Raw genomic sequence first — 23,995 nt, 5'->3', positions numbered from 1 at the left:
TCTGTTTCTTCATCTGTAAAATGGGACTAGTGATCTCTCCTCTGCTAACCTCAAAGGCTGTTGGGAAAGATCAAGTGATATTGAATGTAATTGAACTTTGTAATTGGGAAAGCTACACAGAATTATACTTCTACAACCATTAAGTCCAGTAGGGTGACCTTAGGTGAGCTACTTAAACTCGTCGAACACTGGTCTCCTCATCTACAAAACTGGATGACATCGTGCGGAGCCGGAGGCTTGATCTACCCAAGCTGTTTTGGGCCCAGGCCTGAAATTTCTGTTATAGACGACACGGCCTCAAGCTGAGGGTGACGCCTTGCTGTGTCTGCCTCGGGATAGTGTTCCTTTTCACAGGACCCGACATGGGGTTACAGGAAAAGACCTAAGGTGATGGGATGGGATGTGTGGTCTGGGCCACAGAGAGGAGGAGGCATTTTCTGACAGGAAATTCAGACTACCATCCCTCTATTGCCCCCTCTGGAATGGGTGCCTTGGTCTTTCCCCGGCTCATGTGTGGCATCACTTACAAAGAAGCACCTAGCACATCGGAAGTGCTCAAGCCGATTTCCAGAACAGAGGGGAAAAGAAGCTTTATTTGCAAAGAATAAACCATTAATTTACACAAACTTACATCCCACTTTATATACATTATGTATAGTTTATGTACACAGTATCTCACACTGGATGCTGACCCCCAAAGCAGCACTGGGCCTGCTCCAGGCCATAACAAAGCCCACCCCTACCCCAGCTGGAAGCTTTCTGATTAAAGAAATGACACATACCCCACCTCCCCTTGGAGAGAGCCCTGAAATGGAGTAAAAGGAAAAACCCGGTTCCTTCTTTGTGCTCACAAGGTCTAGGAGAGCCTCCAGGCAGGAATGGGGCCCGAGGCTGTACCAGGGCGGCCTCACAACTTCCTGGTGTTAGGCCAGTCCAGAGCCTTCCAGACCAGGGGCAGGAGCTGGGAGAATGCCGTAAGGGGAGGAAGAGTTCTGACGAAGGCTGCAGCCACTCTCTCCCCGCCTGGCCAGGCTCCTGAAGGGGGCCAAGCATTCCAGCCTTGAGTCTGTGGGTGGGAGCTAGAGGGGGGCTGCGTGCGACAGGTACTGCTCCACCCCCTCACTCTGCTGAGTCTGCGAGCCGTGGCTCATTCACCTTGGGCAGGCCACCTGCCCTCTCTGGGCCTCAGTTTCCACACGAGTAACAAGGGGTCGAATGTAGGTGGGGCTACATTCCCTCGTAGGGCCTTTCTAGCTGTAAAGTTCTCTGAATCTATTTGCATCCACCAGAAGCTACATAAAATGCACGTACTCACATGTGAATCAAAGTCTTTTTCACCTCCAGGGTTCCTAGCCCTTTCTTGCTCAACAAAAGAAATGTGGCTCAGGATGAAGGGGGATATAAAACTCCTTTCTCCAGGGAGCCAGTATCTGAGCAGCCCCTGACAGCTGCCTTTTGTGCCATGCAATTGTCCTTCAAATCTGTCATCTGCTAGCTGCCCAGTGTCCTTGTCCCATTGTCCATGCCAGCCTTGGCCCACTGCATAATTCTAAATGGTAACTCTAGTTCCACATTCTCTTACTAGTAAATTGCTTCAATACTTCGCCAATATCTTGGCTACAACAGGGCTCCCCAGCTACCTCTAGGGTAGCCTTTGAGGGTTCACAATGAATAAAGGGTCCTGTGGGAATCCTAGTTCCCCTACAATGCCCTCCACATTGGGAGAATAGCATGGGTGTCAGAATGTCCTTTAGGGGCACAATTAGGAAGCCCTTTCCTTCCCTTCCTCACAGCCTTTGGGCTTTAGAACCAGTCCTTGCTCTTTCCGCCATTCCTGAGTGATCCTGCTGGTACCGAGTTGTCTGTGGTATGGTCGGAAGACATAGGAGTCACTTAGTAGCTGTGGGAGGTGGGCCAGCTGCTGTAACCCGTCTGTAAGGTAATCACTTGCAGTGAAGTAGGGGCTCCATATATGAGGGGTGTAAGTTCTGTGGGTGCGAAGGCCTTAGCTGCTTGGACGTGGTGCCAAGATGATTCTTCTGAACACAAGAGCTCTAAGGCTGATGGCCGTTTCCCAATGGTATGTCCTATCATTGTGCCACAGAGCCCCTGGCAGCCAAGAGAACAGGTGTTACCATTAAGGGATGAAAATGAGCATCTCTGGGTTCCTCCCTAGAACCCTCAAGGATTTGGGGTCCAGGTTACCATTTATATTGGTTGTCTCTGGACCCCAAATTCAATAAAATGCGGCAGTGCAATGGAACAGTCTTGGAGTCAGACCTGGATGAATGAACCCCAGACCCGTGACTTAAGCTGGGTGAAATCCCGGTCAAGGCACTTAACCTCTCTGCGCCTCGTCTACACAACGGGATTTGTAACATTATCAAAGGAGATAATAGAGAAATATTTTCTAAACTTTAAGGAGAAATTCTCATGTGCTCCTGCTACAAATGAGGACTGTCGAAGGCACTTGATAGGAGCTGGGGTCAGACACATGCCTCACGTTTGCTTCACCTGGGTTTGCAAGACTGACATTAACAATAAGACAATGGTGTCGTAGCCCATCACCTCCTGCCCTGACAAGTGAAAGACCAAGCAGTGCAGTTGCTTAGAAAGGAAGGCACAGCTGAGGCATGAGTACCTGTTGTTCGTGGTAAATTTCAGCTGTCTGAAGGAACTTATTCCCCATCTCCTCAAAAGGAAACTTATTTCAGGAGCAAGAGTAGCAGAGTGGACAAGACCAGACATCCCAGCTTTGGGCTACACCCAGCACCCAGGAGCAGGCTGGGCCCAGGCATTTAGAAGTAAGACCCTTGAATGGTCCCACCATATGATCTGGTGAGAAGCTGCCCTTTCAGGTAAGGCCTGGGCTAATGACCTCTTGACTTGTAGCAAACTGGAAGAAAATGCCGTCCTATTCCCACCTCTTGTCCTTTCTGGGTCAGGCAGAAAAGCTCTGCCTTGCCAAGGCCCAGCGGCAGGCCAGGGTTTGGAATTTAAGTAGGCTATTAAGGTAGCTGCATAAATATTAGGACTTGAAGGGACTTCTGGAGGTCATTCAGTCTAACACTTTGGCCCCCCAAACAACGAGACTAGATGAACATTTGTGTTGCTTAAATCTTAAATGGAAGATTCTCTGTGCCCAGGTAATAGAAAGAGCATCCCAGACTCACATAAGCACAGGTCCCAGGTTAGGCACCTGTCTCAGACAGAGGTAGGCTCTGTGGAGAAAGAAGACAGGAGGTCTAGTCGGGCTGGGAGGAGGGCAATTGGGAGGGGACCCAGGGAGTTTTCTGAGCCTGAAGCACAGCTGTAAACAAAGTGAAACACATGTCGCCCTAAGTCTGGCTTCAGGTTCTCATGCAGGCAGGTTTGTGGCCAGTCCTTGCAACCGCTCCAAGGAAGAGCACACCTCCTGTCCCCAAAGCCTGGCAAGCTGCTGCAACGTGGCTCTTGGCTTGAGTGGGAAGAGCTCTCTGACCCTCTGGCTGGCTGCGGCACAGAGCTGGCGAGGATGCCCGCTTGGCAGGTTTCTCCCTTGGTCTCTGCCACAGGCACCCACCTTTCCCCTCCCTGCCCATCTCCTTAGGCCGCAACACGTCCCTGTCACCCACCCGTGCCCCACCCCCACCCTAGAGAGGAGCAGCAGCCCTCTTAGGGTTGGACATTTCCCCCTCAGTCTGGAGTACACCTCTGCTTTCTCTTGCCTGCTGCCCTGGACCCTCACTGTAGTGCAACAAACGGTAACTCTGACACAGGGACATTGAGCTTGAAGAGTCAACATGGAGCCAAGGAAGAAGGTTCTGTGTCATGTCATCCCTGGGCCTCCATCAACTGTCCTGTGAACTCAAGGTCATTCTGGAAAGGCAAGCAGGCCTTGTCATCTTGGAGTCACTGGGGAATAAATAGCAGTGGGGTATTTCTCTCTGCAGCTGCGACACCCATATACCTCACTCCACAGCAGCACTTAGAGGTTCTGGGGCTCCCAGCTCCCAAACCTGGGGCAGGGGCACGGGCGGGGCCAATCGCGGGGAGTCTAGGATGCAGGAGCCTCGCCCAGCCTGATGGCTCCAAAGAAGGTGGTGTGCTTGCTCATGTTGATGGAGATGTCGGCGTGCACCATCTTCACAGCGATCTTCTGCCGGGCTTTGAGGAGGCAGACACCCGCTGTGTAACATGTGTTGTAGTTGGTCTTGCCTGTCTCGATGCTGCGGGTACATTGCAGGAAGGGCTTCTCATCCACCACCACCTCATAGCTGGCAAAGTCCGTGAAGTTGATGTAGTACACCTGGGTGAGAGGCAACAAGAAGGGATTGGGGGAGAGAGGAAAATGGTGGGGCCCTCCCCTGTGACCAACGGATGGGACTTTCCCTGGGAAGGCGTGCTAGTTAGCCAACAGGAAAGGCGGGATGGCAGAATTTTTCACTGTCCTTCCCCCACTTCATGGGGCTCGGGTGGCTGAGTAAACCTCTTTTCCAACAGCACACCCTTTGTGAGGGCAAGGACCACGCCTCATTGGCCTCTTTACCTCCCATTAACCCCCCTTCCCCCACCCTGGCATGAAGCACAGTGCCCTGCACACATCAGGTGCTCTGTCAGTGCTACAGACACAGACAGATACAAACTCACTGCAAGTTTCAAGTCCCAAGGACTATTTGCTGATTAACTTAGAAGTCACTGATTTCCTATAGAGGGAACAGTGACAACTTCCTATTTCTTCAGCTCTTTAATGGCGGCCGCTCACTCAGCTTGCAATGCCCCACCCTGCTCTGTGGCTGAATTTCTTTCACTGATTCTCAGTGTCCCTTGGCCCTCTTGTCTGATGAGTGAGGAAACAGATCGAGAGACATGGAGAGCTATCCACCACAAATGAGATAAAGAATTTGGAAGGGTAAAACCCAGGCCCCTAACTTTACTTTGTGGCAAGAAGGAAGTGCTAACCTATGCTCAAAGGCCGGGTGGGAAGGGGATTTTCCGTTTGCATCGAGTTGCCTGAGGCGACTCCCAATTCTCTCCTAGGCCCAGAAAATTAAATTTTTTTAATCCTTCACTACCCTTATCCCTCACACCCCACCGCAAGCTTTGAACCCTTCCCCCACCAAATGGAGTTTAGGACAAACAGCCTATAGGACATTAGGATTACATCCATGCGCCCCCTGGGGATTGGGAACCTCATCTGTCACCCTAAATCTCTTAGCGTTGTTTCCTTCACAGGCTCTTCAGGAGGGAGTAGTATATTCAGCTGCCACGTAATTTCTTGGATCAGGTCCCAATCTGTGCCAGGATGCTCGGTGAGCTTAGCAAAGGCCTGTTAACCCACCTACTCTGGCCACTTTCCTGTGAGACCCTTGTGCTGGCTCCACAGTCCTCCTGTCCATCTGCCTGCCTGATGTCCGCCCACAGAAGTGCTAACCTCAAGGTTCAGCTATCTCTAGCTCTGAGGAGCCACCCAGTGGCAGCAACCAGCAGGGGTGGAAGTGGACGGGCACTGGCAGACCTGGGGAGTGGGCCCCGGGCAGGACAAAGTCAAAAACAGAAAGAGAAAAGGGCTGGGAGAACGACAGGAGGAAGGAGGCAAGAATAACAGAGAAACAGAAAGGTAGAGAAACAAATGGGCGAGACAGGAAGGAAAGACAGTCAGAAATCTTTTTGAGGTGGAGAGCACTATTCATTATAAAGCTAGCGATGTGTGTGTGGGGTTCTCAGCAGCTCTGGAACTGCCTTTCAGAGAATGTACTGAGACAGAGTTCAAGTTTGGCAGTAGAACCAAACAGCTTAGCAGGGGAAACAAGGGCCTGGGGCCCTGCAGGAGGGGATCAGATGGCAGGGTGTGGTAGGGACCTCTTTTCAGTTTTTCAATGATATTTGGCTAGGAAAAACAGAACAAAACAGCTCCCTCTCTCTTTCCTCCTTTCAAATCCCTCCCAGTGCGGTGCCCCCCAGACCCCTCACCCGCCAAAGCAGGAAGTTAGCCATTGGCTGGTCTTGGCTGGCTCCACAGTGCCCCTATGTGGCGTGCACCGGATCTGCATTCTGGATATAAGAAGAGTTAGGCCTAAGACCGTACTCACTTCTACCTGACTATAGATGAAGTAGGTGCCGTCCACCAGTACCTCCAGCTCCCCGCTGCGGGGATGTAGCTTAAACACCTTGGGGTTCATAGTGATGCGAGACCAGTCATTGAGCACTCCACCTGAAAGATCTCAGTATGAGAGAAGGGCAGTCACTCAGTACATGTCAGAATAATCTGGGCAACAGAAACAAAAACTTGCAAGCAGTACACACCCCCGCCCCTCTCCCAGTGCAACCTGGAGAGCCCAGGAGGCCAAGCTTCAAGAACAGTATTTGGAAGCTGAGAGAGTGTTCTGTTTGTAAAGCAGCTGCCAGGCTGGCCTCAGGCCCCTGGGGTCTGGAGTCTGTCTTCCTCTGTCTTTTGCTGACCCCTCCATCTGGAAGGGTCTTGAACCAACACCTTCTGGCTGGAATTCGGGGTGGGGAGTAAGAAGAGAGTGGGCACCCTGACCTATTTTCTGTGTTGTTCTGAGGCCTGCACAGGCAAACTTCCGACACTGAGTGGCAGGCTAGGTCTTATTATTCCATTTCACCAGCCACAACTCCTGAATCCCTCTCCTGTCTTATAGGTTCATGGATTTTCTTCTTCTCCTTAAGAGATTCCTGCCCTCCCACTCCTTTCTGCAAAGTCTCCCTGGGCCCCCAGGAAACCGCTTGGCCCAAGGAATTGTCTACCTGGAGAACCTTAGGCATCGGGGTGAGTCAGACTTCATGGCAGCCATAGCGCATGACCGCCAGTAATAAGGCCCCATTGGGGAGAAGAGTATTTATGAGAGGGAGGGATAGACTGCCAAGAAGCATCAGAACCAGCCAAGGGGGTGGCAAGAGTGTCTGGGAACTGAAGCAGCCCTGGCAAAGTATCTGTCTGTCCGCCACACCCCATTTGGGGTGGTGGGGCAGTCCTATTGCCTTGGCTAGACACTGGGACTGAGCATGTGAGGGTGGAGGAAGAAAAGTTTTCCTTTCCAGCCCGTGGAAATGGGGTGGTGCCTTCCCACCACTACAGCAGGGAGTAGAAGCCCATTGGGTCTTTCCCCCTTGGAACCATTCTTCACCCAAGAAATTACATTTCCAACATTCATCCTTGGCAAGTCTCAGGAGGCCTCCCTCTCTGAGGTGTGAGGAAACTGGCCTTCTGGAAAAGGCAGCCATCTTCCCTTGAGGTGATAAATAGATGGGTTAGGAGTTAGGAGGAGTCCTGCTTCAGGCCCTTTGAAACTGCTCTGCATGACGTCCTCCTACCCCTGACCCCTCACTTCTGCTCCTTGTAACTCCAGATCAGCATAGACGGGTTGGAACTTGTGATGTGGTAATGGGAGCAAAATCAGTTGCTTCTGGTACAGAATAAACACAGGCCACCCATCCAGATACCCAGACAAATCTATTTCCTGCCTGTCTCACTCCTTCCTGGACAGGTGGTGATCACGGCCCAGCCAAGGCCCTGGGGCCCAAGGCACCTGGTCCCAGCAGGACTGTTTAGGTTTTGGTGCCATTCTGTTCCTACTTATATTTCTGAGGCTATTCAGTCAGGCATACAGGTGGCAGTCCAGGATGCAGCCAAGGCCAGTCATTAAGGAAGCTTGGCCCAGCCAGTTCAGGATTGACTGGGCTATTCAAAGCTGTCCCCATGCAGCAGGTTTCTGAACCCTCATTTATTCTGTCTGCACTCACAGCCCTTCCCATCCCCTCCGAGCTCTGTAAACACCTGGCATCTTGGCTGGCTTGCTGCTTCTCAAGGTTCCTGGGGGTTCATGCATTTTAGGCTTTGTGTACCCTGGGGTCTGGACATTATTTCAAAGCACTGTTCTTTAATGAATGTTCATATCTCTTTGAGGAAAACACTAAAGCTAATCATTCAGTGGAGTGTACCCACACATCACTGCGGTAGCACAGTGCAGCGGAAAGAGTCAGACAGATAGGGTTTTGAATCCCAGCTGAAACCTTGGGCCAGTTCATTAACCTCTCTGAGCTTCAGTTTCTATCTCTGTAAGAAGGAGCTAATACCTACCTCATAGAGCTGTCACGAGGATCAAATAAAAGACAGCTACCAAAATGGTCACGGGGATGTCAAGTACAGTATGGGGAATATAGTCAATAATATCGTAATAACTACATATAGTGCCAGGTGGCAACTAGACTAATCGGGGGAATCACTGCATGATTATATAAATGTCTGACCAGTACGCTGTATACCTGACACTAATGTAAAATAATACTGAATGGCAACTGTAACTGCAAAACTAAATAAATAATTAAAAAGGAGGAGACATCATTATAAGTCTTTTATATAATAACTTGATAAACTGAAAACTACTTCTCCCCCTAAATAAAAATAAAATAAAAAGCAAAGAAAGCATGTTGAAAACTAAATACCACACAAATATAAGGCCGTGTGAGTTATTATGGTATTACCCAATCTCTCTGGGACTCTGGTTCCCCATCTTTTAAACGAAGGGATTACATTAAGTCAATGTTTCTTAACCTCCTTAAACATATTCCCCCTTTTTGTAGACACAAGGCATCACGTACTCCCTGAAACACTCCCTCCACCCATTTTCTGTGCAGACCCATCAGACAACAAGGATTGAAGTATATGTCGTTTTACCTTCTCTAATGTGTATTGTGAACATGTTGACCAAACTACACATCTCCTCATGGTGACGTGGAAATGACCTCCATCTGCCAAGAATTCCAGGTCTAGATGACATCTCAAGTCCCTTTCAACTCCTCATCAGTGTTTCTAATTACAATTTGGGTGTAGCAACCGGCCTTGGTGCAAGCAATTACCCAGGGCAGACAGCAGAGGGCAAAATGGAGTAGAGGCTGGGCCCTTAGTGCCAAGGGTACCTGGGGGCAGGCAGGAGCTAGGCCGGGTGACCCTGTGGACGCTCCCCTTAGAGACAAGCGACTCGGACTCTTACCATTCTTGACTTGAATTGCTGACCCTTGGCCCTGCAGATGCACCACAGCGGGCTGGGAGGACGAGAAGGACAGAGAGAGGCGTCACTAGGAGAAACGACCACCAGTTTCCATGTCTGCACCTGTGACTTCTTGTCTCCTTCCGTATCTCACTTCTGGTCCCTCTCCCCTGTCTGTAGGATGCTCGTGAGCACATTGCTACTAGACGGCAATATGATTTTGTAGCTCTCTCTTCCTAGCTATGTGATCTCAGCCGAATGTAGTGCCTCTGAGCCTCATTTCCCTACCCATAAAATGGGGATTATAAGAATCTCTGTCTGGCCTCTTTCACAGGGATATTTGAAGATCAAATGAGGTGATGGATACAAAATTGCCCTGCAAGCCATCCAGCACTGTGCAGCTGTGGAGATTTAACTGTGGCCACACAGCTGTAGAGAGGGAGGCTGAGATGAGACAAGGGAAGGCAGCAGAACCTGCCAATAGAGACAGATTAGGAAGCTCCAAGACGAGGGAGGAGCCCTTCAGGCCATTAAGGCTGGGCTTGGCCTGGAGCTGGTTGGCTGATTTTCAAGGACATACTCTTAAACTTTTAAGCTCCTGATCCCGGGGGGTCTGAGGGCAGTCTGAGTGTCGACAAGGTGTCTGGGTGGCTGGGGACTCAGAGGCCCAGGTGAGTAGGCCTGTCTGGCTGCTCATTTCAACTGACTACTGAGCTCGGATATGGTGACACTCTGTCTCCTGTGGAATGGGGAAAATGACCATAGCGAGATTCAGTTCCCTGAGCTAAAGGCAGGCCCTGGGGCAAAGCTTTTCTGTCTCTGAGAACCTCAGAACCTGCAGGGTATCCTCACAAATTTAACAGGCAGCAAACTCACAGGTGGCTCAGCCTGTGGCCTTCCCTCCTCCCCAGGAGAAGAGCCATTCCCAGCTAACCTGGTTTTCTCGAGTTCCAGCTTTATCAGCAGCGCCTGCAAAACAGGAGCGTCCGTCAGAGGGCATGCTTTCGCTACTTCCGTTTCCCCTCACCCAGGCAGCCACAGGCAGGGAGCCGGACTCCCTGCAGCCACGCCCCGGGGTGGGAGACACCCCTTCCTTCTCTGTTGTCCCTGACCGGCATCTTTAGTGGGCCTGGCACCCAGTACTGGCCTCTTGCCAATGCTGGCCCCAGACAAGTCCCACCGAGCGCCCATAGAGCCAGGTGAGAGGGCATTGCTGTCATTGTGTGGCCCTGGGATGATGTTGTTTGCTTCTTTAGCCTTTTGCTCCCTTTCTATTAATTTTCTTCATAGAGTGCATTGTCATTTGTAAGTGTCTTGCTTCTTTAATCGTCTCTCTCCTCCTCTAGGACATAAACTCCACAAGAACAAGGACCACTTAGTAATACCGCTCTTAAATGGAGAAAGTGCTCAATTAATATTTGTGGAAACTGAGTAAAAAAACTCCCCAACTGCATTTCTTGTGGGCACAGTAATATTGATTAGCTGTGTGTGAACTGTGAGTCAAAGAATCTGAGTCCTGTTACAGAATTCTTGGACCCAGAGAAATCAGCTGTAAGGAGTCCATTTCTTTAAAGCCCCAAGATACAAGAGGGGAGCAGGAGAGGGACATAACAACTGACCTCAGCCCAGGCAGTCTGACTCCTGTGAAGTCCAGTTAGTCACGTTAGGATCTTCATCTCTACCTCTTGGATGCCCTTCTGGGCACAAAGGGAAAGATGCAAAGAGATTGAATGCCATTCAAATGGGCAATGTGGTGAGGCAAGGAGCCCTTGGTTCCTTGACGGGATGGTCTTGGTGCCTGGATTGCTTCTTTCATAGCCTAAGTGCCTCGTAAGTCTTTAACTCCCTGGCCATCAGCGACTACTTGTCTACCTCTATGAGGAGGGCGCTTTAGAGTTCATGGGACGAGACTGTTGTTTCCAAGTAAACATCAGCTTGTGGAGCAGAGCCAATCCATCTCCTACCAGAACTCCAGCAATCCCTTAGGGCCTCTGTGTCAGACTCATATGAATTTACTGGCCCATTCCAGAGAAACCTAGAGGAAGGGACGGCTTGAGATGGAAGGGTTGAGCAGGTCAGGCCCTACTGGCTTGTTTAATCCCTAGCTCTACACTGAGCCAGGAGACCTGCATTTCCTACAGCACACCAATGCCACCAGCACCATTTGAAACTGCTCCCAGGATCTCCCAGCCATGCTCTATTAAAGTACTGGGAAGAAGCCTGAGGGGTGGAGAAACAGGAGCTCACCAGAAGGTCCCTGGATGCCAGGGGGTCCTTGAGGACCAGGAGGACCTGGAGGGCCGGGTGGTCCCATAACAGTTGTTCCTGGAATTCCAGGAATTCCTGGAATCCCTGGGGGTCCCTGAGGTCCTGGGGGTCCTGGAGGTCCTGGGGGACCATTGGGCCCAGGAGGTCCTGCTTTCTTTCCTGGAAGACAAGATTCAATGTTATATTTGCAGTTATTGACTCACAATGTACTGTCAAGAGTTCTGCAGACTTCTAATGACAAAGTCAGCCCTCTGGGAGTTGTGGCTGCTGAAGAGGTGACACCTTTATCGTCTGTCTCTCTGTCTCTGTCTCTCCCCCCCCCCATGCCCTTTCATGAATAATCATTTACAGAGCTGAGTTTGAATATATAGAAATAAATGGCCGTCAAGTTGCTTAGTCTAGTGGGAGAACAGACAAAGTCACAGTAAAGTAGAAAAGCTACCTGAATGGACAAATGTTGAAGAGATCACGTCAGGGGAGGCTTAAAACAGGAGGGTACATTGCATCTGAGTCCAAAGGATGTGAATCACCAAGTGGGCCAGACCTACGGGTCACTTCTTAGAACTGAGAGCTGGGCTTTCATGTTTACTTCCCAGTTCAGTTGACTTGATGCAGATGAGACGAGGAAGCTAGGAGGACAGCCTGCCCTTACAGATAACATCAGCTCCGGGAAGGTTTCCTATAGGAGCTGCGGCGATGGAGGTGCTGCTAGCTGGGGATGAGGGACGGATAGGAGTTTGGGCTGTGAGGGGGGCGTGGAGAGAGGGGGTGAGGAGAAGTGGAGTAGAAAGAAGTGATGAGGAGGCAGCAGACAGGTTTTGCTCTCTCAGCTGACATCTCTAAACCCCATTTGTTCCAATGTGTATCATCCTCACTGTTAGGAAGTTCTTCTGTATATTTAACGGAAATCCTTTCTGTGGCAGTTTAAGCTCTTGTTCGATTCTTTGTGTAGATAGAGAAGAAGAGTTATCATCATACACATAATAACCTATGAGCTCAAAGACATTAAGTCACTTATCAACCCCCATTTGTATAGGCTAAATAATCCAGCTTCCCAGAGTCTTTCCTCAGAGTCCCAGCAAATCCCCCTTTCAGAACAGTCTTGGCCCCGTTCCATATTCCAGTCCTTCCAACATTCCCGCCAGGATGTACTTATGCTAACTGAGTCTTCAATCCAAATCTCTAGCTCCTTCTGTTGACTTCCTCTGCTCCTTGCAGCCCAATTCAAGCACTGCAGATGGTCAACAGGTGGTGGTCTCCTTCCTTTCTTCCTTCACCACTTTCTCACAATTTTGTGCAAGTCCCAGGAATGGAAGCCTTGTATCAGACTCCATCACCGTGTCTTGTCGTACTTTCTTAGTTTTAAATATAACTCTCCCAAGTCTCACTTACATACCTCCTTACTGACTCCAACTCCCTGCTCCCCAGACTCTCAGGCAGGAGAATCCTATCCTATCCAGGTCCCCCTTGAAGAATAATTCTGCATGTTCGAAAACCCAATCCCCATGGCAACGTTGCTCAAAAGGCCAGTTGTCCACATCTAAGCACATCTGCATTTGGAATGAAACAAGGGGTCATTGTGGGGCCCTGTCTCCAGGGAAGAAAGGAATGAAGGCACAGAGAGCCACTCCCGGGGTGTCCCTGTAGCCTTAAGGGCCTAGAGGCAGGAGCTTTAGCATTTTCCCTGAACTTAGCAACAAAGACTGGATCTGCCCAGTTTCTAGATCTAGCCAATTTCAAGATGCTGAATGGGAAAGCCATCTCCCTTCAGATTTGGGTAGCTTCCAAGTCAGGCTTATTCGGCGCCCAAGTTTCAATTCCAGCCAGCGTAGTGTAAAGGACACGGAATCTGTAGTCAAGAGATAAGGCTATTAGCCCCAATTCTGCCATGGACACATTTTGGGCAAATCCCTTCCTCTCCCTGAGTCTTAGTTTCTCCATCGGTGAAATAAGGAGCTTGGCCTCAATGATTTCTGTTTCCTCCCAAGACTGAGCTTCCGTGAGGAGAAATGACTTACCCCTGGCAGTCAGGAAACTTCCCTAGCCTGGGTATAAGGCTTGCTTCTCCCATATTGTTCTCTGGGCAGCGTAGACACAGAGGCTGGTGCATATCAGGCTGGGCTATATCCCAGCTTTTCTAGCCTAACACTGATTTTCGAGCAAGAGGGCGTTCTGTGGGTAGTACAAACTTCAGTGTCAAGAGTGAATCTCCTGTGATTGGTAATGTAATTTTGGAAGAATTACAGCCAGAAACTCCAGTCAAAGAGAATAATGGTTGCAGTGCAAATAGAGAATGTTCACTTATGAAATTATTAGAAGGCATTTGGGAAAAAGCTCTTGCTGTGATCTAGTTCTGCAGCTGGGCGTCTCTGCTCCTCTGCACACAGGTTGGAGCACGTGTGCTTCTCATACTTGTGGAAAGTTGGCCCAGAGAGGAGCACGACCCCTGCACTGAGAAGATGACTTTAGAAGATCGAATTCTTTCTCCGATTTCCTTACTTTAACAGAGCACTTCGTGACACAAAAGCCCAGAGACTTTTGTACTTAGAAAGTTACCCTTTGTAGTCTTAGATAAAAGAATGTATACATCTTTTCAAAGCTAACCTTCATGAAAGGGTATTTTGCTAACCTTTTAGCGAAGTCCAAACTGTTGAAAGAACAATGAAAAGTGAGTGAATGAGAGAGAGTGAGAGAGCGAGAGAGAGACAGAGAGAGAGAGAGAGAGAGGAAATTCCATTAAAGAATGGAAATTAAATGAACAACTCAATTCACCTCTTCAGGCATGTGCCTATTCACTATGTCCGAGGAAATCTATATTAGATGGCTTCTAAATCACTTTCAGCCAAAGTAAATGTTTAAGGCTTATGTGCATTCTCCCCTCAGTAATGGCCCTTATACAGGGTAGCAGTGCCGGGCAGTGATCTGAGTCCTTCCCAGAGGCACTGAAATCTGAGTTTTAATTCCAGAGCTTCTAGCCTAGACAATTGCCTTCTGTTGCCTCTGGCGAGTGTGTTCTCTCGGTGCTCGCCCACTGGGGCCTTCCGCCACCCACATGCCCCATCCTCTAGTAAATCACTAGCTTACTGGCTGTTCCTCAAGCATGCCATGTTCTTTCATACGTCTGAGAGATTTGAGATGCTATTCCCTTTGCTGGAATGTCCTTCCCTCTCTTTTCCCCTCATCCTTCAAAGTCTGGCTCAAATATTGTTTTCTCTGAGATGGGGTCCCTCACTCCCCCAAGGAGAACTACTTGTTCCTTCTCTGTGTGCTCCCACAGCACGTTGTTCACGCTTCTATGATGGTACGTTTTACACTGTACTGTAATTACTTATGTGTACTTCCACGACTCTGACTACACTGGGAGATTTTTGAGGGAAGGAACTGTTTTTCTTCATGTCTGTATCTCTACTCCTCACAAATATAAGATGCTTATTCACTGTCTAGTGAACAACTGAGTGGGGGAAGAAAAAAACCAAAACTAAATTTGGAGCCATAATTAAAAAGTGCTCTCAAGTCTACTTATTAAAAAGAGAAGTCATCCGGGACTTGTATTAAGAGCAGAGAGTATCCTTGTCCAAGCAAGGGGAGCATTCTAGCTTTGTTATAATTTCTGTCTTAAAGGGATGTGTGACAAGAGTTACAAACAACATCATTGAAAGTCAAATTTACTTTCTTAAAAGACAATATCTTGAATGCCCAGGCTCCACAGAGAAAGGTTTCCTCACTGACTCTGGCTCAGGTCTGCAGGAGGCTAGGCCACTCCTCAGCTTCTTCAGCACAGGGATGCAGCTTTCCACAGGGTACATGGCACATCAAGCCACCAAAGTCCCCTCGTGCTCAGACAAGAGGCCGGCAGCAGCTGAAGCCAGTCTTTTGGGCATAGTTTGGGTTGATAATCCATTCTATAAAGCTCCAGAAATCTTAATAGATGGAATAATTTCATTTAAAGCATTCTAGTGAAAAATCAGTAATTTCAGTCTATTTTTCCTCCCAGCTCAGAACACAAACAAATAGGTACTTAGAGTTGGTTTAGCAGTTGGTTCTGTAATCCTAAGGAGGGGCCCCTTTTGCCTGGTCCTGTCTTTGGGAAACTGTGCTGTCTTCGGGTTGTCCTCAGGTAAGCACTTGTACAAGCTCTTGGGCCAGTCCTGTGGCCAGACTTACTGACCCAACGAAGGCACAATGGATCCACTCAACTAGAGCTTCTTTGAAAAGACTAAAAGATCAGGGTATTACTCTAGCGTAGTTTTTCTATTGCAGAGAACATGATATTGAAACCCCAAAGCAAGAAATACCTTGCCTGATTAGCTTAGAAATAGGATAGGGATAGCTTTTAGGCCAAGAATTAGGGTACTGACTTCTCTCAGGAGGTAGTATCCCTAATCCCTACAAGCTGTCTCCCGACTTCATTCATACACGATCGCTGATTTGATAAAGGAGGGGGAAAAAGGAGAAAGGAGAGGGAAGGGGGAAAGAGCAACAAAGAATAAAGGAAAGATATGTAAGCTGAATTGTATGGAAGAGGGAGCCAGAAAGAAAAACGAAACCAACTTTCATATGTTGCCATAGAAGCAATTCTATCATTCATGTATCATCATTGAGAAATGATCTCTATTTCTTGTTCTTTGGAAGCTACAATACTCAAGAAGATCCCATGCGATTGACTAACATAATAGACAACCATCACTGAAAGACTGTAATATAAAAATCCTACTCCCTGGATTTTTTTCTTCTAATTTTAGAAAAGACGTGACATGACAGCAATTTTATAAAATCAGGAGCTTAACTTACCCTTTTTCTTATTTTTAACTGGACCTGTTACAAAAAGAAAAAGGAAAATTAATGCACTGGAAATGAACAGAAAGTTCAAGACAGTCCCAGGAGGAACCCCAAGACGCTGCAAATTTGAGGGAGCATCACGCCAAGGACTAGGTAATTGGCAAGCTACCTCCCAACTATCAAACTTCCCCAGTCTGTTTCTGACTGTTTTCTGACCGCTGCAACAAGGAAGTTGCAAGGAAGATGCTTTCTAAGGGAGAAAAAAAATCTTTCAGGCGCAGTCTTTGGAGTGAGGGAATGGGTGCTACTCCATAGAGCAGGAATGTGCAGAAATGCAGAACTCAACCTTAGGGTGGCATTCCCATCAGTCTGCGAGTCCTGAGAATGAAGAGTCATGCATTCGGGTGAGGAACTGATATGAAGCTGGAAGGAAAAAAGGGTCATTTTCATGTAAGGCGCAGAGCAGCGAGAATTTACTTTTCAGTCATTTCCTTATTGTGATTGAAGTAGTTAGTTATTAAAACAGTGCAACCATACTACTCGTATATTCATATGGGGGCCACATGCACTCTCACTGTAATTTACCAAGAGTTAATGGACACTTTAAAAGAAGTGTCAACAGTTTTATCAGCAATGAAATCACAAGCATTTTCTTGGAAATTACTTCCAAAGGAAACGATTCTAATCAATTGAGGGCACTCAGAAAATCCAGGGCTTTTCTCATATAGTTGGGTGACAACCACTACCCAGACATACACAGTCTACGTGTTTCCCTCCTGGGGACTCAATTCTCTTCATTTTGTAGGTGTATTTGACTTTCTTTAGATACAGGTATTTAAAATCTGTTCCACACCCCCACGAGGACACTATTGGACAGCATTAAGCCACTGAACTCACAGAAAGAATACCAAGCGTTTGTATATTGTTTTATAGTTTATGAAACCTATTTCCATTTATCATCTCATTTTATCCTTGCAACGAGCCTGGAATGATTTTTACCTAGAAGAGCAGGCTGTCTCAGAGGTTCTATCTGAGCAGGCTCGATTAGAAGTCAGTCAAGTCTCTAACCTACAGGGCTGACAAGTGTGGCCAGCTGAGCTGACACAGGTCCTTTGAAAATAGGAAATCCTTTGGATTCTTTCTTTGTTGTCCATCCTTTATGTTTTTAACAGCATTGAGAAATTCCTGAGGCTGTGCATGGAGGTTCTGGCAAGGAAGCACAGCTATACACATACTACTAAGAGGCAGCAACTACACCGGGGAAGGACCACCTCATTGAATAGGAAAGTTATTTGGGGGAGAAGTTACACAGAAGGCCCAGCCCATCGGCCAGTGACCAGCCATCAGCCAGCCAGCTCAGCCTGGGAAAGCACCGGGTGACAGCCATTGCGGCCACAATGCCCTCCCAGACAAGTTGTACCAAGTTGCTGACCATTTCAGCTGGTGAAAGGGTTAGCACTGTCACATGAGATTTCAAAGCAGGCTTTGAGGACATCAGACCATCAGCAAGCACCCAGGTGTTAACCAGGAGGCCTATGGAAGGTTGCACAGTAAATAAGGAAACACAACTCCATCGTCAAAGAACTTGCAGTTGGATAGGAATATACTAAAGAGGGGAGACTTAAGGAATTATACTGGCTAGCTGAGGAAAACCAACTTCCTGCAGGAAGTTTCACCTATATGTACAAGTGCAAAGAGGGAAAGGGAAGTTTAAAAATCTCTAACTTCTGTTATCTTTCTACCAGAAATACCTATTCATTATACAAACACAAATGTACGCATAAAAAAAGGGGAGCAAAAAGGAAAAAAAATAGCTTATTAAACTACACACAAATGACCACTATTAACATTTTTATGCACATCGAGACATTTTCTATGCATATAAATATGTGTTTTTACAAAATGTACTGTTTTAATAACAACTTTAATTACAATCAAATAAAAATGCCTGATAACTTTTTTATGCCAATGACTGCACTTCTACATTATTTGTTAGTATGGATGTACCAGGTAACTATATTCTTCTAGTTGTTTTACAGTTTTGTTTTTTAATTTAAATCTTTAATTAATCTGGTGTAGTATATCGTGTGAGGTAAGCTGTTAACTACAAATTTTATTTTTATTTTCCAAAATGACCATGATATGAAGAGTGCGAGAGCAATAGGGGCTCAAAGCCAGTCCTTTTTTCCACTTCATCTTGTGTCACAAAAGGGCTCTCAGAGAGCTTCTACTCAGTGGACAATGCATTATCCCTTGGGACAAAAGTGAGGATGAAAAAGTATGTAAAAGATCGTCATCAGATGATCACATTTCCCACAAATGCTAGTGAATACACCATCTGAGCAGTAGAGGACTTCCTTTTGTTCTAATATAGCTCAACATGGCCAGTAAATAACTCTGATGAGTTTCAACATGAATCTCTAAGTCCTGGCCCTATAACCACCATACCCATTTCTTTCCCTTGAGGCCATTGTAGTTTTCCAGCTTCTAGAGAGAAAATGCCAGGGAACTAGAACTATTCCATACTATACATGAGCATCTTGAACCAGAGCAAAAGCAGTATCCTCTGCTGAGTTCTATGATCTTTCAGAGTTATTGACTTATTTTCTCTATATGATTCAGAACCTGTCTCATACCTACTCGGAGCACTACCATTGTCACATGCCTGTTTCCATAGTAACAGGCTACATTTCTATACCATTTTCCAATTCCCTCTGTTTGCAACCATCATGCTTTCTGTAGGCCAAAAGCACAAATGCATTAGAGCAAGACAGACAGCTGTGCAGTCCCTGGGACTGCTTTGAAAGGAGGAAAATTGAGATCTGACAGGTTGGATCAATATGGACAGGCAGTTTTCTATCTGACATTAAGAAAAGGGGGTCTCATAACAGCATCAGGGCTAGCCAGATTCTGGTCCTGACTCAACCACAAACTGACCATAGGACAAATTATCCTTTTCTTCTGATTCTTCCTCTTCTAAATTGGGGAACACTTTGTATATGTTGTCTGTTTTCAAGGCCTAGGGTTCTGATGAAGATAGATGAAATAATAATTAAAGCTAACATTGAGTGAATAGATATGAGCCCTGCACTTTGCTAGTTAAATATCTATCTCATTTAGGTCTTAGAACAATCCAGCAAAGTAGAGATTGTTATGCTTATTTTATAGATGAAGAGATGGATTAAATAAATTGCACTAGGTCACACAGCCCATAGGTATTTTAAGGTAAGCTGAAACGTCAGAAAGATGCATGTTATTCTAGATGTGTTTTGAAAATGTCAAAATAAATGTATATACTTCCAGTTTGTGGCTTGACATGTCAAGAGCTTGGAAGTTGTCACTCCCATACTCACAAGAAGAAAAAAGCTGAATAAACTTACAGTCAACTCTTAGGTTCGTCAGAGAATTGAATTCACAAGGCAAACCACTGTTCTGAATGATGAAGAGACAGACAGGTGGATAAAGAGAATCCCAGATTACGGGGAATAGAAGTCTGCAGGTAAAGCCAGTATCAGTAAGAACACTTTAAAAATGTAATGGAAAGATTGCTAGAGGCTCAGTGTAGACTAGCTTAAGAGCTAAAAACCCAAAGAGGGTCCAGTCTTATAGGGGCCCCCACATTTTCACAAATTTTACCTTTAAGAGCCCTACCAAGTTCTTACTGTGACGACTGGAGAAAAATTCCCTTGTATTTCTGGCAAGGGGAGAGGAACAACAGCTATTTTGCAATATACCCAGACCTCTCTACTCTCCTTAACAAGGTCTGCCCTCAAAGAAAACTATTTTTTCAGAGCCTGACTTGGGTTTTCCCAGAGCATAACTGACCCGGGGGACAGGAAATACCTGATATCAGGTAAAGGATTGATACCTAATCCTAGGACCACCGAACACTTCCTCTCCCCTCACACTTTAGCACCACTTGAACAGGGCTCCTGTGTAATAACGGGATGACAGCTAAGAACACTGCAAGTCTCACATTCGACTTAAGGAGTCTCTAGAGACACCCAAAGACAATAAGAGGAGACTGAAACAAGAACAATAGAAGACATTTTAGCATCTGACACCACAGCTACAGCAAACAGTAAACACAAACTCCTACTAGTAAGATAACTATAAAACCTTATACTATAGGCCTATGTATCTCAGTTACTTTTATCCAGTACATCATGTCTGACTTTCAGCCAAAAAGTCTAAGGCATGCTAAAAGGCATATATATATATATATATATATATATATATATATATATATATATATATATATATATATATATATATGCTGAAGAGGCCAACCAAGCATTAGAACCAGACTCAGATATGGTAGAGATTCTGGAGATCACACCTGGAATTTAAAATAGCTATAATTAATATGCTAAGGGAAAAACTGGACAACATGCAAAAACAGGTGGGTAATATAAGCAGAGAGATAAAACTCAAAGAATCAAAAGGAAACGCTAACCCACATAAATGTAGTCACTTGATCTTTGACAAAAAGCAAAGGATACAATGGGACAAAGATAGTCTTTTCAACAAATGGTACTGGAACAACTAGACATCCAGGTTAAAAAAAAAATGAGTCTAGGCACAAATATTATGCTATCCACAAAATTAACTCAAAATGGATCACAGACCTAAATGTAAAATACAAAACAATAAAACTCCTAGAAGATAACATAAGAAAAAACATAGATGACCTTTGGTATGACAATGACTTTAGATCCATGAAAGAAATAATTTATGAGCTGGACTTCATTAAAATTAAAAACTTCGCCTTTGCAAAAGGCAATATCAAGAGAATGAGACATCTGGCACATCTGATAAAGGACTGTTATCCAAAACATGCACAGAACTCTTAAATCTTCACAATAAGAAAACAATGCAATTAAAAATGGCTGAAGACCCTAACAGACATCTTACCAAAGAAGATATACAGATGGCAAGCAATCATGAAAAGATGCTCCACATCGTATGTCATTAGGGAAATATTAATACAAATTAAAAGAATAATGATGTACCACTATACACCTATTAGAAGAGCCAAAATCTAGAACACTGACACCACCAAATGCTGTTGAGGATATGGAGCAGCAACTCTCATTCATTGCTGGTAAGAATGTAAAATGGTACAGCTACTTTGGGAGACAGTACCGTGCTTCCCTAAAAATAAGACCTAGCCAGACAATCAGCTCTAATGCGTCTTTTGGAGCAAAAATTAATATAAGACCTGGTTTTATTTTACTATAATATAAGACCAGGTCTTAATATAATGTAATGTAATGTAATGTAATGTAATGTAATGTAATGTAATGTAATATAATATTATATAGAATGTAATATAATATAATATAATATAATATAATATAATATAATACTGGGTCTTATATTAATTTTGCTCCAAAAGATGCATTGGAGCTGATTTTCTGGCTAGGTCTTATTTTTGGGGAAACAGGGTACTTATGGAAACATACTCTTACCACACAATTCAGTAGTTAATGCTCTTTGGTATTTACCCAAAGAAGGTGTCCACAAAAAAACTAACATATGGGTGTTTATATCAGCTTTATTCATGGTTGTCAAGACTTGGAAGCAACCAAGATGTCCTCCAGTAGGTAAATGGATAAAGAAAGCATGGTGCATTCAGACAATGGCATATTCTTCAACACTAAAAAGAAATGAGCTATTAAGCCATGAAAAGACATGAAAGAAACTTAGATGCATATGACTAAATGAAAGATGCCAATCTGAAAAGGCTACATACTATATGATTCCAACTATATGACATTCTAGAGAAGGTAAAACAATGGAGACACTGAAAGGATCAGTGGTTGCTAGGGGTTGGGGGCTGAGGGATAAATAGGTGGAGCACAGTATTTTTAGGTCGGTGTAGATATTATCTATAATACTGTAATGAGGGATACATGTCATTATACATTTTCACAAACCCATAGAACATACAACACCAAGAGTGGACTGTAATGTAAACTGTCAACTCTGGGTGAACTCTGGGTGGCAATGTAGATTCATCAAGTGTAACAAATATACCACTCTAGTGAGGGATGTTGATAGTGGGGGAAGGCTTTGCATGTGTGGAAGCAGGGTATATAGGGGAAATCTCTTGACCTTCCTCTCAATTTTTCTGTGAAAATAAAACTGGTCTATAAAATAAAGACAGAAATATAAAGAAAATGCTTAAAAAAAAAACACCTCACACAAACTAAGAGCTGGTTCTTTGAAAAGACAAATAAAATTGACAAACCTATAGTTAGACTCACCAAGAAAAAGAGAGGACTCAAATAAATAAAACCAGAAACGAAAGGGGAGATGTTATAACTGACAACACAGAAATACAAAGGATCATAAGAGACAACTATGAACAATTATTCACCAACAAATTGAACAACCAAGAGGAAATGGATTATTTCCTAGAAAATACAACTTACCATGACTGAATCATGATGAAATATAAAATCTGAACAGGCCAATTACTAGTAAGAAGATTGAATCGGTAATCAAAAACTTCCCAACAAACAAAAGTGTGGGACAGACGGTTTCACTGGTTAATTCTACCCAACATTCAAAGGAGAATTAATACCAATTCTCAAATTCTTCTAAAAAATACAAGAGAAGAAAACTCTTGCAAACTCATTTTATGAGGCCAGCATTACTCTGATACAAAAACCAGACAAGGATCTCTCTCTCTCTCTGTCTCTCTGTCTCTCTGTCTCTGTTTTTTTTCTCTCTCTCTAACAGACACACACACACACACACACACACCATGCAGACCATTATCCTTAGTGAACTTACAACAAAAATCCTCAACAAAATATTAGTAAACTGAATTCAACAATACATTAAAAGGCTCATACACCATAATCAAGTGGGATTTATTCCAGGGAGCAAGAATGGTTTGACATCTGCAAATGTCAACGTGATACACCATATTAACAAAATGAAGGATAAAAATGTGATCATCTCAATAGATGCAGAAGAAGCATTTGACAAAATTCACCATCCGTTTCTGATAAAAACTCTCAAGAAAGAGGGCATAGAGGGAATGTACCTCAACATAATCAAGTCGATATATGACAAGCCCACAGCTAAAATCATACTCAAAGGTGAAAAGCTGAAAGCTTTTCCTTTAAGATTAGGAAGAAGACAAGTATGTCCACTCTTCCTGCTTTTGTTCAACATAATATTGGAAGTCCTAGTCAGAGCATTTAGGCAAGAAAATAAATAAAAGGCACCCAAATTGCAAAGGAAGAAGTAAAACTGTCACTATTTGCAGACCACATAATACTGTATACAGAAAACCCTAAGGACTTCACCAAAAAACTGCAAGAAATAATAAACAAATTCAGTAAAGTTGCAGGATACAAAATAAATACACAAAAATCTGTTGCATTTCAATAAATGAATAATGAACTATGAGAAAGAAAAGTTAAGAAAATGAAGCAAATAGAACACCTAGTTACCTCAATCCCAACAGGCCTTCTCCAAGGCACATTGTATTGAAGCTGTCTAAAATCAACGACAAAGAAAGAATCCTCAAGGCAGCCAGGGAAAAGAAGACGGTAACATACAAAGGAAAGCCCATTAGATTATCATCAGATTTTTCAGCAGAAACTCTACAAGCCAGGAGGGAGTGGAACCAAATATTCAAACTATTAAAAGAGAGAAATCATGAGCCAAGAATAATATATCCAGCAAAGATATCCTTTAGATATGAAGGAGGAATAAAGACCTTTCCAGACATACAGAAGCTGAGGGAATTTTCTAATACACAACCTGCACTACAAGAAATACTAAAGGAGGCTATTCGACCACCATCAACAGGGACAATTTGTGGCAACCAAAACTCAAAAAGGGGGAGTAAAGGCCTGAACCGGAATATGGGAATGGAGAAAGTAAGCGTGCTGAAGAAAATGGAATACTCTAAATATCAAACTTTCTTTTACATAAAC

The 23,995-nt window shown here is 45.1% G+C and overlaps 1 protein-coding gene across 7 annotated transcripts in view; it reads right to left on the bottom strand.

The window, feature by feature from the left end:
- Positions 1-570: 570 nt before the first annotated feature.
- Positions 571-23,995, bottom strand: part of EDA (ectodysplasin A) — a 292,946-nt gene continuing 269,521 nt past the window's right edge. For 2 of the 7 annotated variants that reach the window (XM_019747910.3, XM_088794813.1), the window contains 6 exons: positions 16,050-16,073; positions 11,238-11,417; positions 9,925-9,959; positions 8,994-9,045; positions 6,072-6,202; positions 571-4,288 (listed from right to left, as the gene is read on the bottom strand). In XM_019747910.3, coding sequence (XP_019603469.1) covers positions 4,037-4,288; positions 6,072-6,202; positions 8,994-9,045; positions 9,925-9,959; positions 11,238-11,417; positions 16,050-16,073 — 674 coding nt within the window. In that variant the 3' untranslated portion in view covers positions 571-4,036. Of the gene's footprint in view, positions 4,289-5,737; positions 5,870-6,071; positions 6,203-8,993; positions 9,046-9,924; positions 9,960-11,237; positions 11,418-16,049; positions 16,074-23,995 lie in introns of all 7 variants that reach the window. The other 5 variants (XM_088794814.1, XM_019747911.3, XM_074323702.2 and 2 more) reach the window with 5 other exon arrangements.

This window comes from Rhinolophus sinicus, chromosome 18 (assembly GCF_057876585.1).
Source record: "Rhinolophus sinicus isolate RSI-liver-muscle chromosome 18, RSI-T2T, whole genome shotgun sequence".
NCBI lineage: Eukaryota > Metazoa > Chordata > Mammalia > Chiroptera > Rhinolophidae > Rhinolophus > Rhinolophus sinicus.
This window is presented reverse-complemented; position numbering and strand designations above follow the sequence as displayed.